Here is a 26,121-nt window from a genome sequence, read left to right as displayed (position 1 = left end):
ACTGAAAATGAGAACATGTTTTTTCAGAGTGGTTCTCGTCTTTGTGAGGAAAATCAGTAATGTGATACTTGTATAAAAGCAAACGTAGAGGTATGTCTTAAGCAAATAAAATCTTCATGTTTAGACAATTCAGGTGAAGATGACAACCACGACCACACCTGGCAAGTCTTCTGTGTCAGCTGCTATTAAATGCTTGTGAATGCTGTGGGTTAATGTCTAATGGGGAGAACCGTTGAAAAGACACTTCTTGTTGGGGCATGCCTTTAAAAAAGAAGAAGAAGAAACTTTCAGTTTAAACTCAACATGATTATGTGAGAAACCGACCTCTTATGAACACCCCTGAGGTCCCGCCCGTTCAAAGTTCAGACGAGAGAAAGCGAAAGCATCTAGGCATTTTTTTTTTATTAGTTGACATACGCAACATCACAATGATAGAAATACATCTTTGCTAACAGGAATACCACAGCCTCCATATGAGCCAGAAAAATACTGCCTGAAAGTAGCAAGAAACATGAAAAACTCATATGTCATGTTGAAAGAAAAATATGAATACAAATGTACCTGAATTTCAATTTGAATTTCTTTTTAAATAATCAACAATAAGTAAACTCCTTATAATACCTGTAATGACATAAAATTGGTATGAAAATATTTTAGAGAAAACTGTTTTTTAAAAAACGTATTTTTTTATGTGCCACCCCAGAATTTGATCGCACCCCTGCTGTGTAACCAAGGGTGGAAATTATAGCATGGCCAAAGAGGTTCATTATGTAAATATGTGATTATGTAATGATGAATAATTATTACATGCAGTTAAAGTGACAAACTGGCAAATTTTGCGGGGTGTACCCTGCCTGCCTTCCATGACAGCTGGGATAAGCTCCAGAGATGGACTCCCACTCATATACTTTGCAGTGGTTTGGTCCACTATAATTCCCTAATTCCTTACTTTGAAAGCTGTAAACAAAGAATGTGTAAGACACTGTTATTTACTTTTACTTCTAGTAGTAAAATGACACACATTTACTCTTGTAACCACACTATATTTTATTAGCTCCATTACAGGGTAGCTGTGTCTCCTAATGCGTTTTTATGGAGGCAGGTGGTCTGTGCACATTAAAATCAAATTTTCAGCCAGTTTCCAACTGCTTTTGTTTGCTTTTTATATTTTTTCAAGTTTTATTTGTTATTTTTAATTCCCGACCTGTTTGTTTGGACTCCCTAGTGCCACCTGATTGTAAAAAATTCTGGAAACACCCCTGGGTCCCCATGTCTGGTAGGAAGTGAAGTAAATAATAGAGAAGGTGACAGACCCAATAAGAATATATTATATTGGCCACAAGTTATAATAAACGTGTGAATTTAATCCCTTACTTACATCGGCAACACTCAATTCAGGCTATATAGTACTCGTGAGACGCAAAAAATACCTGCTGTACTTATATTCTAATCAGGCTGACACCCATTGCCTAATCTTCTATATTTGGTTGGTGCTTTAAAGTATGCAGGGTTAGGTTACTCATTCCCTACCTGGATTAGATATAATCCAGGTAGTGTACAATAATGTGATAACAATGCAGAAATGTGTGTGCGCCACCTGTCCAACCCTTACGTGTCTCCTGCTTGCTCAGTAATAATGTAATGGCATTAGGAACAATCCTCTGAGCTGCACAGGATATTTTAGGACTCAGATGTACTGTCCAGACAATATAGCGAAAGTGACAAATACACAGGTGATTGGGAATGAGACCTGCTCCTAAGCAGGATTAATGTCTGCAGTAAACTTGTCAACTTATGTCTGTGTTTGGTCTCAGTCACCGCAAAGCTGCAGCCTCAACAGCATGTCCAAACTAGAAAATGTTTTGTTTGTGCAAGAGAGAGAGAGAGAGACAATCAGGCGAGGGGTGGGTGAAGGAAAGGCACTGAGCCAGGGTGCAGCACGAGGAAACTGTATCAGCTTGGCTCAGGCTGGCTTCCTCCCCTCTACAAAAGCCCGGTTGGAGGGCAGTGAAGAGGAGCTGGAGGCTAGAGTTTCAAGCACCGAACTGACAGTCCGTACTGCACAGAGAAATGTCAGGTGTATCCTCACCTGTCCACGCAAATATGAATTCGTTTCCACTCCTCTTCCCGGCCACTTTATCGGCTAGGTTTAACGCATAACAGCCAATTTTCAGCTATAATCCAAGGAAAAACCCCAGAACCTGGATACTACAGCAAGCTGTGTGATGATGTCAGTGGCAGTGTCGTCATATTTCCACTGGGCATCGTCTAAACACGCTGCTTTGTAAAGGTAGACGGGGTGACAAGGAGCTCAGGTTCAGCTGCTCGTCCTATTGCTATTGCGTAACAGGCGTGCCAAGCGGAAGGTTGGCAGGTAGGCCGTCGCGTTTATCCGCTTTTGAGAGAGGAAAAAATGAGAGGGAGGGAGCGATCTGGAGAGAGATGGAGCAGTCGGAGGGGGCGTACATCTCCTCAGTCGCTCGTGGCTAGAAAGCTGGCAACGATACAACGCTGCTGAAAGGCAACCTCTCTTTGTGCCCATAGAGGAGCGGTTTGAACCTCCACCGCCGGCGGTTGTTATCCTGCGTGCGAGGTAAACCCGGACGACACCTTTGCTTTCACTTCAGGATGTCCTAGTCCTGATAGCCCTGCCGCAGCGGACGCCACCGACTCGGAGCCTCGCAGACCCGCAGGTATGTTTGTTTGTTGCTTGTAACGGACAAACCCTCACGGTAACAGTTATTGGTTGACTGCTATGCGGCTAGACGTCTTTGCGCAGTGATATGCGTGACGCTGTCTCTACCTGTGCCGCGATGTCAGCCGTTGGCTCGGGTTTACAGGCGAGCATACGCTGCACGTTAATCTTTGCTCTCTACCTGTACCTGGTTTCCTCTGCGGTACTGAACTTTATGTGCGAAGTTTGAGGGAGTACTGCCTTATCACCCCCATCTCACATCGTGTAAGAAAAAGCGGCAGTTTGGGTGAATTTTGCCAATTAAAGCCATTCGCGACCGCGTGTCCCCGCAGTCAGGACGGCAACGTGACGTCGTTACTACTGCTCATCATAACTAACAACATGAAATATATACAGCTGGTCTTAAATCACCCCTATCAAGTAATAATAATAATAATAATAATAATAATAATAATAATAATAATAATAATAATAATAATAATTGGGACGTAAAAGGAAATTGTTTAGGCTCAATAGGCAGTAAGCATGCAAAAAGGCTGTTTTCTTTGGTGACACAGCAACAAGTGGAGTGCGCCCTGTTATCTCTTTATTTGTCCCTTGCTGCCAGGTGCTCGACATGTGTTTTTAAGTGTGTTTACACAGGATAGCAGGCTCGTCCAACAAAGCCATATGCGCAAAAGCGCTGCGGCCCTAGTTTAGATGGTCTGGATTCACACCCATGCCTCATCGGGATTTAAGTGGAAGGTGAGGAGGAAGAAGTGGAGTGCGTCTTTCAATGAGCTGCTCCAGAGTGCTGGTGGATGTAGTCGAGCAGAAAGAAATGCAACAGAACTAATTTTCAAAAAGGAACCAACACACAGAGGGGGAAAAAGGCCTATCCTTTTCCAAAGAAGCTCCATAAAGACAATAAAGCCCATAAAAGGTGCGCTATAACTACAAGTAGTCACTCATATTCGACCAGAGAACTTTAAACAAGCAGGACAGTTAAAACATCCCATAATTATACAGCCCTGAACTGTCAGCCTTTTAGAAAATAAGGCATAGCTTAAGATATTAGTGAAGCATTCATCCCAGAAGATGATCTGCCCACATCTCTTATTTGGGTCTTTATTATCTGTGGGAAGATAAAAGATGCAATAAATGTTTTGTAACTATAAATCAAAAATGTCCATGCAGATGATAGCTGCTTACATTATTTTGCACACAGCCTGCTTGCAAAACTCAGTAATTTGCCACGCAACACAGTTTTATTGCATGCATGTAACAATGTGAGTGTCTGGGGTTTAAGTAAAGCCGCGGTTCAGTAAAAGGCCAAGAGTTTATGACTTGCGATGCCTGCAGTTGATTTTCCTGAAAGTGTTTTGCGGCTTGACACGGTTTGGCAGTGATCTTAGTCTGTCATCAGACTCGCTATCTTTCAGGGCGTGTTTAGTGTTTAACGTGTGAGTGCTAATTTGAAATTAAGGTTCCTCCCAAGTTGTGAATATTTGTCCAATCTGGTTGACTTTTTCACCATTATCAACTCTCAAATATTAATATTGGCAATCTGTGTTTTATTTTTGTGTATCTAGATGTGTCTCTTTGTATGTGTGGAGTGCGGTTTGGGGCCTTAGCCTTTATGCCTGACCTTCAGCCTTTGATCTGTGGCTCGTGTGAAGGCGTAACATGACTCAAAGATGTTGTGGGGCTCAGCAATTTTAAGCGGGACATCCGCTTCAACTGGGGATCAAAGACATAGGCGATTGGTTCAGGACCCTCTCCTCCTCATATAGCATGTCTATGGTGTGTGGTCGGTTACTCTACTGTAGTTTAGACCCCCCCCCCCCCCCCCCCCCCCTCTCCCCGAGAGAAGCATCTTTAACAGGCTGTGGTTTGCATCAAGAGATAAATGGATGGTGTTAGTCTATAATGTATGTAAAGAGTTTGGTCATGGCTTTAAATGTATCAAAATAGTTTAAAAAGATCAGTTTAGGGACTTTTTAATAAATAAATTTTATGTGGTGGCAAGTTGAGAGTTGTTTGTAATCCATATGTTGTTTCAAGGTGAGGAATTTTTTAACGGTCAAACCAGCGACCTCCCCCACTTGTTGCATACCAACGTAACCACACTTACTCCCTCTTTCATTTCCCCCCTCTGACTTTTTCTCTCTCTGTCTCACATACACACTAATTCACACACACTGCTTCACAGTCCTACTTCTCCACCCACCAATATGCAGTACAAACAAGTTATACATCTGTAGAGTATGCTGATGTGTGAGCAGTTACACAGTGACACACCAGTCTTTGGTTATTCATTCAGCCTCTTTCTTTCTTTCTTTCTACAAATTACATTTTTTTTAAAGTTTTCTTCTCATGAGATTTTCATTGGGAGTGGCCAGTTACCAAGCAAATCTGAGATGGTTTGGGTATATGCAGAGGAGGGATAGTGGCTATATTGGATAATGGATGTTTAATACTTTGCTACCGGACAGGGGGAAAAGAGGAAGACCTCAGAGGAGGTTCATGGAGGTAGTGAAGGAGGACATGCAGAAGACTGATGTGACAGCAGAGGATGCTGAGGATAGGGTAAGATGGAGGGAGATGATTCGACCCCTGAAGGGAGCAGCTGAAAGAAGAAGAAGAGGGTTTTTCCAGAACGAATCATAACAAAAACGTTCATTCTTGGCTGAGTTCTTCTCTGAGGATGAACGCTTCACTGATAAGTAAGCCTTCTTCACAAGACACTCACATCAACACTGAATGTTACAGGTCAACTAAGATATCAGAGATCTTTGTCTATAGTTGAGAGGTCTACCTATACCGACATAGATGTAGCACAAGTGATCGTATCTTCACATATAAACAGATTGAGACTATGTTTGATTTTAAGCCATACGAATGGCAGTGGCAGTAAGCTCATTCCATTTTTTTCCACTAGCGCCACAGGGAGGTTGTATCTGAAATATCTTGCCAACTAATGGATGGCTTGTCATTAAATTTGACTTATTTTCCCTTTTAGACTTATTTGGGTTCAGAGATGACCCAACAAACAGCCTGGTTGCTTGAAGGTATCAGTTACTGAGAACAAAAACATTTTTTTTTCTTTACAAATCTTTTCAGAAGAAGTACGAGCCAGCATGAAAGACTATCACCTAAAACAATCTACTCTAAATAAATAAAAAAATGTGATTTGATTTGGAAAAATTCAAGTAAACACAAGTGCAAATCAGACCTTGGTGTTTGAGTGCTCACTTTCAGCACTGGACAGTTATCTATACTCTGTCCCGATGAACACGTTGCATTAAGAAGTATTGAAGTGTGATACCTGACAAGTGCACATTAGACTGAAAGACACAAATCCTTCTGTTCACAGGCTTACACTGAAATGTCCACTCAAATCAGTGGGAATGTTGCTCTGCCAGACTGTCTTCAATCTGGCAGCAAGTGAGAGAGAACATAAGCAAGAAAGAGGGGGATTCTCCAAAGACTTTAATGCTCAAAGCCCCCGCCCGGTTCCCTACATAAACTTTAAGCAGTAGCTTGCATTGTAATACATTACTGTAGACGTGACATCACAATTGCAATGGTTAGTAACTGATTAGTAACAGCTGTTGTAGTACTGAATCATATGATTGTATAACCAGCAGGTCTATAGTGTGGGCAAGCAGTTTACAGTAATCTTCAGATTGTTGCATGCTGCTGTACTATTGGATATATAATCCATGGGCATTTCCTGCTCTGGACAAAGCACACATTGTGCAGGAAAGCGTGACGACATCTACACACCATGCTCAACACAGTGCAGATGAAATACAGAGTGATGTGTTCTGTCTGTGGCCCCCGGGGGCTGAACACGATAAAAATACTCAGACCATGCACACGTCTGCCTTCCCTCCATGGACAGTCACAGAGAGATGCACTGTCTTATTTGTGTATGTGTGTTGACTGTGTGTTAAAAATGGGCTAAGAGGATGCAGTATTCACACTAGCCCGGAATTGATGATCGCACTGATCTAGGCTTTGTGGAGTATGTGCTTGTTCGTAGGCTTCGAGGAGGTGTCTTTCTGCTTAAATTTACTCCACTCGTATTAGTTCAGTGGAAATTCCTAGTCACGCTGCTCAAATCCAGTGAAGGAGAACATTTTTGGAGAGCCGCTTCAGTGTGTGTTACTGTGTTCTTTTGGATGATGTGTGGAGATGAGATTAATGCTGACAGCGTTTCAAATACAGCAGCAGAATGTTACTCCCTCGCCACTAAAGCCAAATGCCATTTGAGACTCATTATTCTGTTCTGCTTCCCCTCATACACACAGACTGACACATGTTGGTTTGCTTTTAGATCAAGATAATGGTATGTTTACTAAACGATATGTGGTAATAGTCAGGTTGTTCATGTTCTTGTGCCAGAGATTGCACACCTGCCAGTTAACCTCAGAAGAAAGGTGAAGTAGGATCAGTTTCTCCACATGGGTTCCTGGATAAATGGCCGTGTCAGCTCTCCATAACAAACCCGTTAATCCTGAAACATAGTTTCTGTGTGACTCTCTTTTTTCTCAGATATTTATATCCTTACTATCGGCATTCACTCAATCTTAGTCTAAATTTTACAGCTCTCACTGCTTTTCTCAGTCTTAATCTTGTCCCGGACCCCTTTAACTGAGGCATGTCCAAAGTCCGGTCCGGGGACCAATCGCGGCCCTAGGTCAGATCTTTTATGGCCCCTCGATTTTCAGACCATGTGTTTTATCTAAGTCTCGTTTAAAATTGACCTGAGATACTGATATTCAGCGGCTTCACTGAAGTTACAGGTATTCCCGACAGCTTGATCTTTATGTTATTTTCTCTCCATATGTGAATGAAAAGTACATTTTTTTTGTTAAGGCTTAAACTCTCCTGATCACCGTAATGACAGCTCTTGTGTTATTGAAAATAAATTGTATTTATGCTTCTAAAAAGGCAAGAAGAATTGTTGGCCCCTGGGTGATTTTCCATTAATAAATATGGCACCCTTGGAAAAAATTTTGGACACCCGTGCTTTAACTTATCACGCCATCTCCCCTCCTGGCCAAACTCTTTTTGAACCACTTTCCTATCTCCACATTCTTACATCTACCATCTTTTTTCCCCCCACTCATCGCTCTATTGTTAGGACTCTCTCAGTAACCCCTTTGCTAAACCAGCTCTGGTTAAATAAGGGATAAAAAGAGAGAAAAGAAAAGGGGGGGAAATTAGAGTTGGCCAAAATCTGACAAGACAGAGCAGAAGAGGTGGGTGAGACTAGAAAGAAAATAAACAGAGACTGCTGTGAGTGGGTGGAGATTGAGATCTATAAGCACTTATGTTACCATACTCATTGACAGTTTTTTCCCTTCAGAAGCTCCCGTGTGAGAAATTGTGTTTTGCAAAAGACCAGTATACGTTTCCTCACATATCAACAGTGTGTTGTCTCACCCGTGGTGCAGACTCACACATACTTATACACATTTTCCGTACACTCACACAGATTACTCATACACTACATATGTTCATGAACACAAAATGAACGTCAGCCGTGGAGCTGCAGTAATTCCTCTGAGACCTAAACATTGTGCCTGTGAATGGACCCTAGGTGATTCATCAGCAGCAGAATGAATTCCCCCATAGGCACCGATGTCTATTTTCTGTACTTTCCCTCCTAACGTTTCAGCAGTAGTGTCCTGACTCTCATCCCTGAGGTTGTCTTCTGCTGTGAGTCATAGGTAGAAACTGGTGTGAAGGGAGATTTATATAAGTAAGAGAGAAAGAAAAGGGGTGTTTTTTTTTGGACAAGAGCAGCTTGTTTAAGGGACGTGCCTGCCAGCTGTTTGGCAAGATGACTCGTAGGATTGTGTAATCCTCAAGGGCCTGGGGGTTTCTACGTGTCACTGGGCTCCCTGAGCTTCACCACACTCGGTGTTACAGCTGTCAGCTTCTGGCATCCACGGCTTAAACATAACAGCAAATAAAGAAAGCAGAGTCCTGATGCTTGGACCGAAGATTATTAAGGAGAAAGGAACTGATACTCTCCCCAAAGAAGTATCAGTTTTATGGAACAGCTAGTGAGGACAAAAGTTAACAAGTCCATCTGCCACGCAGTAAAACCATCTGTGACTTGATTTTCTTTTCTGGCTCGATCGTTTTAATGTGACTTGTTATATAACTTACAAGCTGAACTTATGCTTTTATGTGTCCCATGTCCTCTGTAACCATACACCTTACCACACCCTGTGTGTCTGCTGTTGTCATGCTCCTAAAACAGTGGGAGTTTCACCGACCTACCTTCTGAATCAGTACAACAAAGGCTACAGCACATAATCTTTAAATCAGATATGACCAAAAATTCTTGCTTCGCAATTCCTGTTATGACGCGCTTCAGACCTCTGCTGGTAAATCAGTAAGAATACTGGAATCGCCACTCAGAAGTTAAACCTTTTAGAATGATCTGATGCAATATAAGTAGGTTTTGAAACACCTTTCCCGCACCTGTGTGGTGTGTCTACATATTCGCAGTGCTTCATATATCTGTGCTTGTGTAATGTGTTCATGAAATTAACACAATTCCTGTTTTTCTCAGCAGAAACGCAGTGAAAGGATGGTGTGACAAACAGACTTCCAGAGGAACCAGTCACTGCTCAGCGCTCAGAGGGAGACCATGGCTCCCATGTCCCTCATGCTCCTGGTCTTGCTCACCTCCATCATCGATTTTGCCGATGCTCAGACCGTCATCGGCTACTCCTCCTCCTTCTCTTCTCTGGACCTGCCTAGCGATTCTTCACCTCCACCAACCAAGCAGACTCCTCGTTTCTGGCCATCTTTGCCTCCCAGGGGACGCAGTGATGTGCCCATCAGAGTTACAGGACAGGACAGGTTAACAACTACAAATACAGTGGAGCAGAGGGAAAGACTCCATCCATCGGTGACACAGTTCAACCGCCCTCTTCAGTCTGCCCTTCCCACACAGAACCTTAGCAGTGGCCTAATTGTAACCCAACCAACTGCCTCTAGGCCCAGAACTGACACAGCCAGTTTAGCATTCAGCAGGGCTTTCAGAAAGGGAGTTGCCACTACAAAAAGCTCAACTCCACCTCCACTTGCGTTGGACTCTGCCGAAGTGGCTGAGCCTGCAGGTGATAAGACAGTGACAGGAGCGAATCCAAAGGAGGAAGCAATTAAAGAGAAGCAGGGTGTTGATTCACAAGGGTTGGGATCAGGTATTGCTCCAACAGTAATGTTTGTGAAGGAGGAATCACCCGATCCTCTGTCAACAGTTGATGATGAAATGGCACAGTATCGACCGCAGGCACAGACCGCGGCCTCTAAAGTTTCTGATGTAAAAACTCCACCACTGGACAGTCAGACCGTGAAGCCTCACCTGTTTGCGTTGACAACCACCAGCACAACCAGAACCACTTCTACAACAGTAGCGAGTGAGAAAGTGATGACCCCACTGTCCTCTGTGGTAACGCAGCAGACACTTAAGACTGTGCAATTAAAAGGTGAGAAATCGAAAATGCTTGGTTGTTACATGAGAATCATAATCATGATTATGCTAGTTAGTATTAAGATTGGGATCATTTACTGAATCAGTTTATCTCAGTTATCTTGTTTTTAACAATTGTTTGAAGCCTTAAATGTAACTGAATTTAAGTTCAGGTAAGGGGTTAATGCTCGATGTGTTTCCTTTCCTGGAAAATTCTAGGTGAACTGGGACCAAACACTCCTTCCACTGACAGAGTTACTCCAAAGCAGGACTCTGATGCTGAGATGTTACCCCAACCAACATCTACCGTGACTGGCTCTATTGCTAAACAGCTCCAGCCTGGAGCACAGCCGGTTACTACCCAAAGCAAGAACAGTTCGCATTCAAACACCACAAAACTACAAGTGACAAATACTTCTACACCCAGTGTGCTTCTTTCTGCCAAATCAACAACTCAGCTCAGCAAAACAGTACAGCGAGGAAGACATGCTGCAAGCACAACAGTGCAGTCACTGAAGATAGGTAAGAAACAAGAGCCTTGTGTTCTCTGTTTCCTGTGTCCTCTGGTAATTCAAAATGGAATTATTTGTGCAGCTGGGACTTTTTTACTGGAAGAATTAAAAAAAAAAGTCTTCAAAGGAGGGGAAAAGTAGACACACGTTTCCATGGAAAGTGGGGTTGTAATGTGTGGGTAGACACAGCAAGGGAGGTGAGAGAGCAAGCTTAAGAGGGGGTGGGCAGAATTTCAGCCAGGCAAAGAGATAAGAGAAAAAAAAAGGAAGGGGGGGGGGGGGGGGGCAAGGGCCTAAAAAAGAGACTATTGGGAATACCGATGAGAGAGTAGACGGTGTGGGTGAAAGCAGAAGAAAGGTACTGGCATAGGAAATGCAGGGAGTGGAGATGGCAATGAAAACCAGATGCAGAGAGGAAAGGGGATGAAGGGAGAGGAGATGAGGAAAAGTAAATGGAAAAGGAAAAGCTTGACACGTGGGACACATGACCCAGTCTCTTAGATACCGTAAGAATAACATCATTATGACTTTTAAACAGCAGGACTCTCCTTCAGAGCACCTTTAAAGGAAGCGCATTCAGGTTTTTGTTCTGTAAGCATGAGCCAACTCTTTTTCTTTTCAACATTAGCTTACGTTGGTTCAGCCAAAGCCATTTGGCCGCTCTTTAACCGTGACATAATGGGCAAGGGTCCGAGGTCTGTTTTGCTCTTTCATACTCAGTCATGACAGCGGTAGCAGCTGCTGCGCTCATAATAAAAAGCAGAACACTGGCTAGTTCTATCATATGAACCTCAGTTCGTGCACGTACATTAGACCTGCAGAGATAACCTGATGAGCACAAACAACGATGCACTCAGACTCAAAACCCATCCGTATATCAAACAGTAACGTTAACTACCATAATGAACATGCTTACAGTTATGTACACACACACACTGGGAAGCTCCTCGAAGGAAATTGGCTAGTTAGGCTACAGCACAAGTGCGTAAATGAAAACTTCACCATAACTGTGTTTCTAGTGATTATCGAAACTCCATCAAACTCCGTCTCTCAGGTGGAGAAAGGGAAGACTGAAGTGAGAATCCTTCTCCCATTTACTTGCAAAAAGGATTAAAAGTAAAATAGATTTTAAGACTTTTTTTAGTTTACAGGAGAAAACTGATCTGAAATGATGATAAAAATGTTGTGTTCACTGTTTTGCAGCCACTCCTTTTCCCATAGTTGTGTTTGGAAATATACCTTTTTTAAACATGTGAGTCATGTGATGATAAATTTAGGCAGATTTGTCATACCAAAGCATTAATTTTAGGTACGCTGTATATATTATCAAGTAGTTCCTGAAGTGCTTACTGAAACAGGAACTACCACAACGATTATTTGTGTTCTTTGTGTCTACATACCTGACTGGGGACTGATTTTGTCAGCACAGTAGATTTTCAGTAGTGCAAGATGCAAAAAAAACTTCATAAGTGTGTGCTTGAAATTAAAAAAACAAAACAAAACTCCTTGCCATAGATTCTTTTTAATTTCTAACGTATCTGTATCTTCCTTATACGAGGTATCTTTATCCGGTGTTCAAACATAAAATATTCCCAAAGGTGGGTGTGGTCCGAGAACTCACAGACTTCTTGGCCTGCGTTATCCAATCACATGGTGGTCTCCAGTTATTTTTCACCTCATTTCAACATGTGGACATATGAAGCCATGTTGGCAGTGCATATGTGAAAGAGGAAAAAAAACTCAAGGGCAGGGGTAGGTTTAAATGTATCCAGCTGTGTAATGTGATCACAACATCTGGAATGTGTCTGGATCTCGCTCCTGTTAGAAAAAAAAAACTAGAGGAAAGTAAAACATAGCTTTTGTATAAATAAAGAAGTGTGCCTGTGATCTGCATGCAATGCTCAAGTATGCAAAGCATTTTTGTGTGTGTGGTGTCTGCGTGCGTGATAAAATGAGGCAGCGAGGGAGAGGAGTGAGTCATTATTTAGTGTGGCAGTTTTATGGTTGTCTTCTACAGGGTGAGGGCGAGCTTAAAGTCTTCCAAGCAGTTGATGGTTTGAGTGTTTTATTGTATCGTTCCACCATCCATCAGATTTAAATGTGTGTGAAACAACTCCACATATTGTGTATCTTTGCTGTCTTTCTTAAATTATTTCTAAATTGTTACACATGGTAGTATTGTTACTGTGATATATGTACATAAGTGGCTTCCAAAGACCTCGGCGATGAATGAACCTTTGGTAATGTTGTTGTGTGTTTCAGAGTCATTCCAGGAGGAAAAGGTGGAGTGTATTGAACAAACAGAGTGTGTGTGAACATGACAATATTAAAGAGAAAAAGAGAAACACAGACAGAGATGTTATATTGCCAAGATGTCTTGTCTCATTAGGTCATTTTGCATTGTATAATACTTTAAATGTGAACAGCAGTTTCCCTGGATCATACATGTATTGTGACACATCACTGAGTTGCATAACACAGATGTCCTTGTTAATTACATAATCTAATCCAATTAAGTCAGACAATTGCTTCCCGGTTATTCAGAGGAGCTCTTTTGTTAGTCAGATACATTTACAATATAAACAAGAGGATCGGCTTGCAGTGCTGTTCACATAGAATATTAGGGTTTTTGGGTGATTGACATTTCATCTTTAAAACTGGTTTTAGAAGAGGTGCCTTGTCTTTGGATTCCATATTTATGTGCATTTTTACTAAGCGATATGCAGTCTCTAGACTTCTGTTTTTATACATGAACACTTTGTTATTTCCATACTTAGAAACAGTTATACATCTGATGGTAGTGAAAAGAGAGATGAGAGTGACACGAAAACTGATGCTAATGCAATGGTGCACAGGCGATGTTGCTCCTCACCTTCTGGTGACCCTGAATTGGATAAGCAGCTGAGGAAGTGATTTCAGAGATTTTGAAGAGAGAAACGTGGCGCTCAAAAGATCCTGATTTTAGGAGATCTCCACAACAGCCAAGATTTGAATAGAGGTAGAACACCCAGGACTTTTTTATTATATTGGATGGTGATTCTAAACAAGCAGTTTTTATGATCTGGAGCCTGGAAAATAAAGTTGATTTGATTTCACAGTTTGGCGTATTTGAGTAGATAGACCTTGGACAATGCACCTCTGCAGAGCTGATTAGGTTACTCTGCACAACTGAAAGGTCTCAGCTGTCTAGCTCATGACTGTGGTGGTGAACTAAACCCCTCTAGTGGTTGTCCTAGGTTCTACATCTGTATTAATATCACTTCAGAACAATATAGCATATTTTGTGCATTTCAGCATTTGAAAATCAAAACACTGTTCTTCTTTTTTTTCTAGGGGTCTCTTCCAGTCTTACAGCGAGTGTTGTACCAGTCATCCAAACACGGTTTCGTCCCACATATCAGAATGGTATTATTCAGAAGAACCACTCTCATCAGCTATCGAGGAACCCTCACTCAGCTCCTTATTCCACTTCTGATCCAGCTCCCTCTCCCAGTGCCAATTCCTCACCTAATGCCACACTTCTTTACTGGGGTGATCTAAGCCGGACACTTGCTTTCGCCTGGGAACTTCACGTCTACGGATCTGCAAGCCTCTTCCTCTTGCTGTTTGCTGGAGCTGCTCTTGGCCTCACACTGTCCCCTGGCGCAAACTGTCCTCATCGTGGTGCTCTTGCACTGGCCAATGCTCTGCTGTTTCTGGCTGGAGGCCTCAGAGCAGCTCTATTTCTCATTGATCCCTATGGCACACGAAAATTCCTCCCTCGCCCTGCAGTTACAGCCATCTACAACCTGCCTCTGCACCTCCTGGTATGGACACATGCTGCCCTGGCGCTGCTGGCACTGAGGGTGGCAGGAATAAGTGCGTTACCGCCAACCATGGAGCGGCCTCCTCTGGTGGCTGTGCTGACTGTGTTGCAGTGTACCCTGCTGCTGGCAGCTGATCTGCTCTCCCCAGCCCTCTCTCCTGTGGTGCCTGTTACCCTACAAGTCCTGTCTCTGTGTTGGGGTCTGGGTCTCTGCCTGGGCTTTCTTTGCTATGTCTTCCCACGTATACGCTGCCCTGCTGTTCCTCAAGCCGGAGTTTCCGAAGAGGTACGGAGAAAGGCTTGGACAGGGAGCAGGAGAATAGGAGTGATTCTGGGAAGAGTGCTGGCAGTGTGTGCAGTTCTTGGGGCTTTGTGTTTTGGGTTGCATGCCCATGCTATCTTGTGGCTTTATGGACTGTTAGGTGACTGGACACGCTTCAACTGGGGATGGTGGCTAGTGCATTTCTGGGCCCGACTCCTGGAACTAGCCTGGGGGTTCTCCCTGCTCCTCCTGAGCTCGTGGGTGTTCTGGAGGCCTCAGAGTTGCCGTGGAAGGGAAGAAGGTGGCCAGGATGGAAGAGCAGCAGGAGACCTGGCATCCCCTAGTGATTCAGCAGGCTCCCCTCAAACACACACCTGCTGGTCCAAGATAGTCCAGAGCCTGAAGGGTAAGCCCTGCAGGAAGTCTGACAGTAATGGCGTAGGAGGAGGAGGAGGTGGAGGAGTAGGAGAAGTGCCTAACAACTGGGCTGGCCAGGAGCGTCCTGGGGCTGATATCAGCAAGAGTCTGATTAGAAATCAGAACCATGAGCAGGCCGTTTCACAGCCACTTGTCAAAGACAGCAACCGGGGACGGAACCATAGGGGCCACTCTGCAGAGCGAGGCACATCTGACGGCTCTACTGGCTCCCTCCTAAGACTGCAGACGTTTGGCCAGCCTCCACAGCGCTCGGTGAGCGGCAGCCTGGATCAGGATAGGGATACTTCCCTGTCTTTCTATGAGTTTGACCTGCGGCCGCCCTCCCCCATCGACCTGACCCGCAGCATCGATGAGGCTCTGCACAGAGAACACCTGCTTGAAGGAGGGAGCCTGTTTCATCCTTTGAACCAGACCTTACAGTCCCCTTCCCCAGGCTCAGGGGTCAGTCAGGGGCCCTGGCTCCGCAGGAACAGTGATCCTCAGTTGCTCTCAGAGAGTAGCGAGGCTCCAACAGAGTCTTCCATGCCACTGGGGGGAAGCATTCTCAGTAGTGTACCCAGTAGGCAGGTGACTGCTCCCCCAACGCCATCCCACCAGGGTCACAGATGGGCTGGAAATGGGACAACAAGTGTCCCTTCATCAGTGTCCTGTCCTGTGTCACTCCGTCCCTCCAGAACCTCAACGGGGCATTTGGGAGACGATGGAGTGGACGACACACGACCGTTTATCACCCCAGACTCTGAAAGTGTGCGAGGGAGAGCTGCGAGGCCAGTGGGGTCACGCAGTTACCTGGAAGTCAGTCGACATGACGATTCTGCCAGTGTCAGCAGTGAGATTATTGACCTATGAGCCTAACCTTGGACATGAGGACCAAATGACTGCACATCTAACGCATTCATTTAACAGGAACTAATCCTAACCAGGGATGCTGCAAATATTGGGATAATAGTATTATTAAACTGTGTAATAATACTTTTTGTCAAAAGAGTGAAAATATAAAAACAAGGATCTGGGTGACAAACTTAAAAGGTGTCACCTAGCTGCCTTTTGTCTTTGTTGATCAGATTAGCTGTTGATTAGCATAATTTATAGACAAACAGCACACTCACTTTCCCATCTGTCTATCTTTTTCTTGTCTGTTTAACACTGGTATGACTTCAAGTACACTGAGAGCACACTTACATACAATTCCTGAGAATGGCTCTTTAGCAGGTCCGTGCTTGTGACTGGCTTCAGACTTGTGAAGCTGATGAATTTAATCTTTCAAGAAAGTAAGTAGATTTAGATATTCAAGTTCTTGCTTGGAAACATTACTTTAACAGCGTTAAGTTTAAAGGGTAAAAGACAAATGATGCTCCAAGTGTCTTTGTGTCCTGTTCAAATGGTTTCTGCAAAAAGAAAAATACATGACTGCATATGATTGCTCATCAGTTCGATTCCTTTACTAGAGTTTCTTTGCTGTCTTTCATATTTCAGTTTGCTTCGTGATGTAAAGTTGTGCCATACGTAATCAAAGTTGGTTTCTGTGCTATTATTAATGGTTTTATAAACCCATTATTTGGGTTAATGGTCTCTAGCATCTTAGCATTATGACTCAGCTGCAGATTACTACATCTAAGCTCTTAACTTGCTGCTGCCATCATTGTACTTGTCCAGTTTGCCTTGTATTTTAAAACCGGTTACATAAAGAGGCAGGCGATAAACAACAGCCAGAGACACAGCTGCGGAGCAGACACCTGCTAACATGTGTTCCTGAGGTTTTTAGCTGTTGATCAAATTGACAGACTTTAAATATGGAACTCAACTATGATGCATTTTGTTGAAGGACAGAGCTTTGCAATCAATAACCATGCTTAACGTAAGCCTCTCAATAAAAAGCTGCATTCAGTTCAATATGTTTGGTATCTAATTACATGCTTCATAGCTTTGCAGGGCTGCAGCACACAAGACCGGCTTAGCATGAACCTCAGAATTCCTATAGTTAGGCCTGACTCAATAACGGAGCACTTAACCCCAAGCCTGAGCACTAGACTGAAGTATTTTATTACTAAAAAGGAAAATATCTTTGAAATCTATGATGTATAAGCAACAATGTAAATAGTTATTTTTGATGTTTCATGAATAAAGGTGTATTTGAAACAGTTATAGTTGTTACTGTGAAAGACAATCTAAGTGATATTGCTTATGCGTCTGAGCTGTGCAGACAGTTTTGCTATTTCGACGTCAGATTGTGGCCTGTTTAGTACATGCAGAGCTGTGACAGCTGATGCTTGACTGCAGATGTTATGTTAAGGACTTTTTGGGCTATGCTCAGAATTTAAAAAAGATGGAGGTTTAGCGAAGTGTACAGTTGACGGTCAGGATCGGTTTGATTTTTTTTTTTATTTCAGCTTTTCCTGTCGTTAGCGGTGACAAAATTATTGGGGGGAAAACAAACAAACAAACAAAACAAAAACAACATTTTGGTGAAATCATATTTCGTCCATTAATTCATTTGAACTGTTTCTGATCCCAAAAGATAGCCCAGTGGTTCCCTCTGAAACTTGAACGGTTTTGCTCCAACTTGAGATATACTTTATTATAAATGAAACTTACAGATTTATCATTGTGATTCAGTCTTTGAATGTTGTTTTGAATATGTGAGGATAAAGTGACATTTTGTTTTGCATTATTTGGGAAGAAACATAGTTACTCATGCCTCTGTTCCTGATTAGAGCCAGTCCCTTACTTGTTTTCCGGTTACCTCAGGGTGACTTGCAGCACCTCCCAGTGATGTGAGACGCTTGACTTATATAGTATTTACAGTACAATGGCCTTTTGTTGCTGTCTACATTCCAGTGAACCTGTATAATTTTACCGTATCAGCTCTCGCCATTACCGCCATTACCTATTTTACTTCATGGCAGCCGTGGTTCCTCCAGCAACTGTAGTGTTGTCCTACGGAGCAGTAAGTCCTGTAGAAAATGTGCCCCTTTTGGTCTTTAGCCATTTTGCAGAAGTGCAGTGTTAGCGTCATCTGTTTACTTTGCTCACTGAACTTTTGTTCTCGTATTTCTTGCTGCATTTTTTGTTTGAATTTAAATAAAAATGATAAAACTCAAACCCACCTTTGTTATCATGTTTTTCTTTATTTTTACTTGCATATCTAACACAATGGCAGATATACTGTTATACTGTTCTGTATAATCACCTACAGAACAGTACGAAATTGAAGATCAGTGTTTTTCATCTTCTTCTTGTAGTCCTCATTAAACTGTTCATCCTGCTGTACAGTGAAGTGATTATTCCAGTCGCCAACCCTTCCTGAAAATAGAGAAATTAGGAGCAAAGTTAACATCTCCTCCTTCACCTTTCAGCAAACAAACTTACAGGCGAATGTACCCGACCTTTGCGCATGAAGGGGGAGATTTTTAAATCGAAGACTTCATCAGCGGAGCCATTCACCATCTTGTTGTTCTTCATGTTGTCAAATTGAACTTTTTCTGTGACTTGTTTCTTCAGCTCTGTGGTAGGAGACAATCCCAGGAATGAGCAGATGCGGACGAGTTCTTGTTCAGTATCCTGCAAAAATAAAACAAAAAAACAAACCCACAACCCCTTATTATGTGTTTATGTCCACAGCCTCACAGACAGTAACTTCAACACTCACCTCAATCAGGTCCTCATAGAACAAATACAGGATATTAGAACAGGTCTGTTTCTTCTCCCACCATCCTCTTACATGTTCGTACCAGGAGCCAAACACCACTGACAGATGCCAGAAGACAAATCATAAGTGATAAAATAACCTTTCGCATTTAATGTATTCAGTCATTCATGCTTATGGTTTGTCACTCACTTTTTCCCTCCATGAATCTCTGGAGGAAACTCTCCCAGCTGCCAGGCTCTGGCTGGACCTTGTTCATGCGATCAAAGTGGAAATAGGATACGGCACTGTCCTTGGCATTACGAGCCACATAGATTATCTAAAACCGGAAAGAAATGACAAACAAACACTGAGAAGATTGTCTCCGTGAATCGTACCAATAGCTTACTTGTGAGCCATGTACCTTGGAGTTCTGCTCCCAGAATGATTTGGGAAGGAACTGAACTGGTAGGTGTGTCTTGATAATGCGTGGAAAGCTGGTTAATTCATTCAGCACATCCACTCCTAGTAAAAGAGATCATTATGTTAGCGGAACGTCACAATGACATTGATCTATATCACCAATATTACAGTCACCAGTTACTTTGCCAAATACACTTTACTATTATTAGGTTAGAGCCTAGTTTGCCGTCAACTGTCTAATTATTCATGATACAGATTGAACGAGGTACTAGAAAGATTCCTCAGAGATTTTGGTCCATATTAATACATCCCAAAGGTGCTCTATTAGACTGAGTACTGGTGACTGTGAAGGCCTAGTCCTAGGCCTTCATGGTCAAGAAACTAGTTTTATATGATCTGAGCTTCATGACAGTAGCCATCAGAAGATGGGTAAACTTTGGACATAGACAAAAAACAACAAAAAAATACTCAGGTAAGCTTTGGTGTTAAATATGATTGGTAACCATTCCAAAGTGTTTCAAGAAAATATCCCTCACACCATTGCAGAAGAAATCAAGCGTTATGAGACCAGGTAACATTTCCACAGTCTTCTATCACCTCTTTTGGTGAGCTGTTTGAACTGTAGCCTTAGTTTCCTAAATGGAGGGATACTGTTAGGATGCCTGGGTCGTTGACCCAGGGTTTTTGAGTTTATTATATTATTTATCATTTCTAGTCTTTGGTTTCTTTGTTAGAGTTCTGTCTTATGGTTTATGTCTCTGTGTTCGCTAGTTGCTCTGTCTCCCCTGTCAGGTGTATCGCTTTGTCAAGTTCGCGTCTCTGTGTTATGTTTCCTGTTTTACTTTGAAAGTCTGTCTCATGTATATGCGTCTGGTTTTGCTTCCTTTGTCTCGTTAGGCCTGATTTGCCCCAGCTGTGTTTCCCTCCTGTTACCCATTCCCTGATTGCTCCCTCTGTGTATTTATGTGAAGGCTGCACACAGCTGTCACATAACAGATACTTGGTGTGCTCTTGTGCTTCTGTAGCACATCTGCTCCAGGGTTGGATGCATTGTCAGGGGCGGACCTAGAAGGGTGGCATGGGGTGGCAAGTGCCACCCTAAAATGATCCCTTGCCACCCCAAGTGCCACCCCATTTTTGCATATGACAGTGTTGTTTATTAAAATAAGATAGCATTAACACTTTGAGCATAGTTACAGTCAACAGTGAATATAAATGCTAAAACTGAATACATTCCATAGTGTTCCCCCCTCCACCATTAACAAATGGATCAGCCCATAGCAGGACTTTTTTCTTGTTTTCAGTAGCAAGCATGCTTATGATTGTGCCAGAGCACATTTTGAACAACACCATGGGAATTTCGCTTTTTACACAGGTGGTTGGATGTTACACTCTGGAAATGGAAGGAAGGTGAGTGTTATTAACCCTCCATGGTCCACGGACATGCTGCACCTCCAAATCACATGACTATTTTAAGCTGACATAGCAACAAGCTGCAGCCATGCTGAGTCTCTGTTTCAGCCCAAATTGAAAGTTCGGACTTCAATGCAATGTTTTTAAATTTTAATTACAGGCCAGTAAATCCAGAGTTATGATAATATATATAAGCCACGCTTTTTCTAAATACTGTTGTCACGTTTTTGTGTGTGTGTGTTTTAAGCGTTTTGTAAGAACAGCGCGAAAACAGTAAAGAAAGGGGAAAAGCCACCTCTTTCCTATTGGTGGAAAAATGTACCATGTCGACCAATTTAAAAAAAAAGTCAACACGTGGGATTTGGTTGTTTAGGAAGAGGGGAAAGTTTTGGGAGTGACGGTAACAACAGAGCTAGCGAGTGAGAGATTTTAGATGTGGGAGAGTTGTGATGTTTAGTGTGGAGTGTATACTTAGTGTGTTGTGTTCTGTTGTGTAGTCGTTTTGTTTTGTGTGTCGGTGAGGGCACTAATGAATGTCACAAAGACACATTTGTAAACACTGTCACCAAGTAGAAAACCAGCGGAGTGATACACCTCCTGTTGTCAGGCCTGCAGGTTTATCCCTGTTCTCCTCTGTCTTCTGGTGGACAAACTTATTTTTTACTGGCACACATCATTTGTGGGGCATCTTATTGTGACACCTGATTGTTCTCTCATTTTAGTTTTAGTAATATTTTTAAATGGTTCCATAAAATGAAAAAAAAAAACAGCAGGTGTATTGGCTGCATTTTTAGATAAATAGTTGTATATGTTTACAAAATGTACAATTTGTATTTGCATTTCAAGTTATAAAAATTTACTCAACATGTCTGTGGTTTTTTTACAGTAAAAAAATACTACTAGGATTTTAAGTTCTTTGTGTGATTTCAGATCAGTAATACTAATGCAGTATGTCAGTGAAAAAACAACTAAATTCAGTTGAGCGGAAGAGATACCAAACAAGGCAAGGGGGGAAAAAAATAAAATGAAACAATCTGAGGGTGAAATACAAACGTAAACTCAAAAGGAATCAAAAAATGCCAGTTGTATTTCAGACCTCAGTGGATTAATCCAACAAATCATGAAAATTAGGTTTCAATTTTTGTTCATGATAGTGCAGATTTCTGACATTTTGTGTAATTTAAGCTGTAACAATGTGATTGTTTTCTAACAAAAAACAGCGTAAAACTAAAGTTAGACTTGTGTTTGTAAATGAACCACCCATGTTGTGTAGCTTTCTGGATTTTATACTCATTGGGCTACATATTTATTTATTATACAGGCTGTACAGTACATAACATCAAAACTCACATGTTTTATGTAACTAAAGTGTGTAATCATGTGGGCTACAGACAATAATTAAGTTATAGACTATATTTATATGAAAAACGTGTATACTTACTGCATTTGAATCATTTGACCATATGTAACCACCTGCATATGTGTTTGGGGGGGAAAGGCTTTGATTTTGCCACCCCATTTGATTTCTTTGCCACCCTAAGAAAATTTCTCTAAATCCGCCCCTGTGTGTTGTGTGTTCAGATACTCTCATACTCTCAGCTTGCCTCTAATGAATGGTTGTTTGAGTTACTCTTTGCCTTCCTATCTGCTCAAAGCAGAATAGTGACTCTCCCCTGACTCCTGGCAGCAACAAGGTATTTTCACCTAGAGAATTGCAGCTCACTGGATATTTTCTCTTTATTGGCTCATTCCCTGTAAACCACAGAGACAGTTTTGTGGGAAAATCCCAGTAGATCACTATTTTCTGAAATACTCTGAGATACCAGTCCATCTGGCACCAACAACAAAATCACCCCCCCCCCCCCCCTTCTGATGCTTGACCACGTCTACAATCCTAAATGCATTGAGTAGCTGTGATGCAACTGACTAATTAAATATTTGAGTTAATAAACAGCTGCACAGCAGCAGCTGTACCTGATAAAGTGTCTTTATTAGAGTGTCTAGAGTTTATCAGAGTGTCTTTATTATGCCTGTCACACTGTGAGCCTTTAAAACAACTTGCCTGAGGGGTAACCAGACATTTGTATCTCCAGGAATGGCACTCGTTCATGGAGTGGGACTGAGCCTTGACGCTCAGGTGAAGTCTGGCCAAAGTACAAAAGGTCCAGGATGTAAGACACCCATGTGTTTCCTCAGGAATTAAAAAAAATTGACAGAAAAAACATAAGTACTTCCTCAAAGATGCGAACAAAATGTGTGTGTGGTTTTTTTTTTTGTTTTTGTTTTTTAAAACCTACCTGCTTTAGGGTAAGACGCTAAGACGATATCATCTGGTCTTGCTCTGAAATTCTGGATGTTTTCCCAGTTGTCAGTGAAGTAATTGGTCATGCAGACTCCATGGAAGTCAAATAGTGTAGGTCATGATAGTGACTCCATCTTTTTTTTTTTTTTTTTAAAAAAGAAAAGAAAGAAAAACAGCGTTTGTTTACCATCTACAGACCAATTCAGAGCAAATTCGACAACACTTTGTTCCTTGTAGCCACATTACAGAAAACAAAGCTTACTAAGTTATTGGAAACGCCCTTTAAAAGTAAAGTATAAGGTTTGACTCAAGGACAAATAGAAAGTCTGTGTGTGTGTGTGTGTGTTTCTCTGTGTTTGGATCTATTTATTTTATTTTATTCCTTTTTTCCATTTTCATTCCTGTAAAGTATAAATAAATATGGGTTCTGATCTTATCACACCAGAAGAATGCATGTTTGATTGATTGATTGATTGATTGATTGATTGATTGATTGATTGATCATACTTTATTCATCCCGAGGGAAATTGGGTTAAGGCTGCCAGCCGTGCCAGCGCCATCTTACCCTTCCGACCATACATACATTACACAAACATCACATGGGTTAGACAGGTCAGAGAGGTATAACAATGGAAAATACACAACATGAGGAAAGACGAGGAGAAAACAGAGCTCCCCCCAGACTGAGCTCCAACAGGGAGATCAGTTTGAGAACAGAAAAACAAAACACCTCAGCGCATACAAAAAGCACATGACTATCAATACACCGTAGAAACACAAGACAAGCAACAGGGACGGGTAAAGGGTAATAGAGAGCCGGTGTAGACAGCGCATTGTGCCCATCCAGGCAAAATTTAATGGTGAAAAATGAATTAAATTATCAAATTAATTAACTGAATTATTAAGTATAAGAATGCATGTTTTTCCATTTTGTAGAGAATGAGCATCCTCTACTCTGAAACGCTAGGGGGAGCTGGTCGACAGTATGCACGTCAGCCAGAAGCCTGGCTGCAGACCCCATAACCATTACCGTTAAGCCTTGATTACATACCGCACTATGGAGGCAAACTGGAAAATACCACTGGGGCCGCTTACATCGAGGGTTAATGGGAGGATTAGTACGTGCAAAGTATTTAATGGATATTTGGACTGTACCCCCGGGGGCGTCAATTTGGAACCCTTCATAAAGCCTTTTTAAAATACCTCCCTATAGCTATATTGATCCAAATATGAAACGTTTACTGTGGACTAGGACTATTTTACTAAATATACATATGTGTGTAGAAAAGAAGACAACTTAAACTCAGTAACCATACTGCTGCAGACGTCGGGGAGGGGGTCCTTGGAGGTAGATCACCAGTAACAGCGGATCCGCGAATCTCACCTTACTCCAATAAAAGTCAGTTTTTTTCCGAGTAAAATGGTCACTGCACAGAAAGCTGCTAACTGATTGTGATCCTCAGTTCTCCATCATTGTGGCTCTTTACCAAAACAGTCAACCTCTTCTTCCAAATAAGGAGACAGAGCTGTTGTGCAGATTCCGCAGTCCAGGAAACACCGGGAGGAAGGTGCAAGGAGACTAACTTTTTTCCCTCTTTAGTCAAACTTTATTTAAAACATATAACGGTGGTCATGTCCCAGCAAACTAAATATGGGGCAAAGATATGTTTACGTGAAGTGGGACATTATTATATTATTCGTGGTGGCAGGTAGCCTACTGTAGCAGGAAACAAGATAAAATCAAACAAAGTCTGCAAGTTAAGTTTGGTATTGATCGTCATTGATCATAGACAAAGGCTTTTCACACGTTTTCTTTGATCATTTTCTAACGTGAACAGTTGGTTTAAGTTAAGTTGGTTCACCATGTTCAGCTGGATGCAGTCACGTGGGGTACTGTACTTACTTTTATGGCTGCATTTGCAACGTAGACTGGTAGGGGCAGATAATATTTAACCGAGGAAGTCTGCCTTCAGGAGATCACCAATTCGCTACTACACTTTATTCAACTGGTCAAAAGCTGGAATTCAGCTGGAAGATCCCATTTATACAGCTTGTTATCTGACCTACAAAGCCGTAGATTTCATTAGAGGATATGTGCAATATGACTGTAGATTATTCGTTAAATGAAAACAGAACTATTAATCAAAAAGTATCTAACACCTTCATTCATATTGTTTGATTTCACTGTGATTGTTTGTGTAGAAAAAGGTTATTAACATAAAATTTCAAGTGCACAACACACACATGAACATAGCGATGAAAGGCCAACACTATTATGATATGAGGTGCCAACAGTTTTATTGTTCAATTACAGAGTTTAAGGGTCACCATAAGATTTGCTTTAAGTCAAATTTAACAGACTGTAAATTATGTATTTAGCCTTATGTAATTTAGAAAAGTAAATAAGCGTTAACTCACCTGCAGTTCTCTTTATCTGTGCTCTGCTCTAATAAACAGTCCAAATTCAACTTTGTACCTGACGCACTGCAGCTTAAAGCAGATGTTCAGTGTTTCCTTTGCCTTACAGGATGTGACAGAGTTCAAAAAGTACTATGAACCATCTGCACCACTCCAGGGAAATATATTACAAGTAAGACTATTCACGATGGGAAGGACCGCAGACTATCTACTGATTCAAAATGAATTTAGCTGTTGCTCTTTTTGCAACAGAGGAGCAATGAACATTAAAACGTCTGTGAAAATATTTTGTAGCGTGAGAAAATTTGTTTTGATTATAGTGTTTAACTCCTTAACACCTGGTGTGAATAGTCATCATATCTTTTCTTGTTGCTGTTATTGCTGAGTCACAATGATTAAACTGAAATGTGATCACACTTATCAACTGAACTTTGACTATGAGAATTCTTTGACAGCATGTTCAAAACTTAATTTTAATAGTGGGGATAATCACGCCCGTTCTGTTGCACATCACACAATCAGCTGGTCGTGTTTCCTTGTTTTAACTAAATAAACTGTAAATACATCTCACTTCAGTGGCTGTGACTATTTCAAAATACATTTGTTTTCAGGAGTTACATGCACAGACTTTATAAGCAGACCACTTTAGCATTAACTACCCACCAATAACAAGTTGGATGACTACTGTCCTGTAATAAATACTAATTTCCAACAAGTAATATCAAATTGTGACTTGTGAAATCCCAGG

At 41.8% G+C, this 26,121-nt stretch overlaps 2 protein-coding genes across 3 annotated transcripts; one reads left to right on the top strand and one right to left on the bottom strand.

Moving 5' to 3' along the window:
* The first annotated feature begins 1,902 nt into the window (after window positions 1–1,902).
* Window positions 1,903–18,298, top strand: LOC146550879 (uncharacterized). Of its 2 annotated transcripts, none has more exons than XM_085260900.1 (4): window positions 1,903–2,693; window positions 9,273–10,191; window positions 10,395–10,697; window positions 14,021–18,298. In XM_085260900.1, the coding sequence occupies exons 2-4, from the start codon at window positions 9,348–9,350 to the stop codon at window positions 16,039–16,041; spliced, it is 3,168 nt and encodes a 1,055-aa protein (XP_085117026.1). In that variant the 5' UTR covers window positions 1,903–2,693; window positions 9,273–9,347; the 3' UTR covers window positions 16,042–18,298. The 2 variants fall into 2 exon arrangements, with proteins under 2 accessions (XP_085117026.1, XP_085117027.1); XM_085260901.1 differs by having other exon boundaries at window positions 9,270–10,191.
* A 4-nt stretch (window positions 18,299–18,302) lies between these two features.
* On the bottom strand, window positions 18,303–25,697 carry LOC146550878 (cytosolic sulfotransferase 2-like). The gene is made up of 8 exons (XM_085260944.1): window positions 25,374–25,697; window positions 22,951–23,089; window positions 22,716–22,844; window positions 19,242–19,342; window positions 19,031–19,157; window positions 18,842–18,939; window positions 18,579–18,753; window positions 18,303–18,495 (listed from the first exon to the last, which is right to left on the bottom strand). The coding sequence occupies exons 2-8, from the start codon at window positions 23,039–23,041 to the stop codon at window positions 18,383–18,385; spliced, it is 834 nt and encodes a 277-aa protein (XP_085117070.1). The 5' UTR covers window positions 23,042–23,089; window positions 25,374–25,697; the 3' UTR covers window positions 18,303–18,382.
* Window positions 25,698–26,121: the final 424 nt, after the last annotated feature.

The sequence above is a fragment of the Mchenga conophoros genome, linkage group LG20 (genome assembly GCF_057382185.1).
Source record: "Mchenga conophoros isolate Kocher_MC1m ecotype Shallow Benthic linkage group LG20, M_conophoros_male_GT1.1, whole genome shotgun sequence".
Lineage (NCBI taxonomy): Eukaryota > Metazoa > Chordata > Actinopteri > Cichliformes > Cichlidae > Mchenga > Mchenga conophoros.
This window is presented reverse-complemented; position numbering and strand designations above follow the sequence as displayed.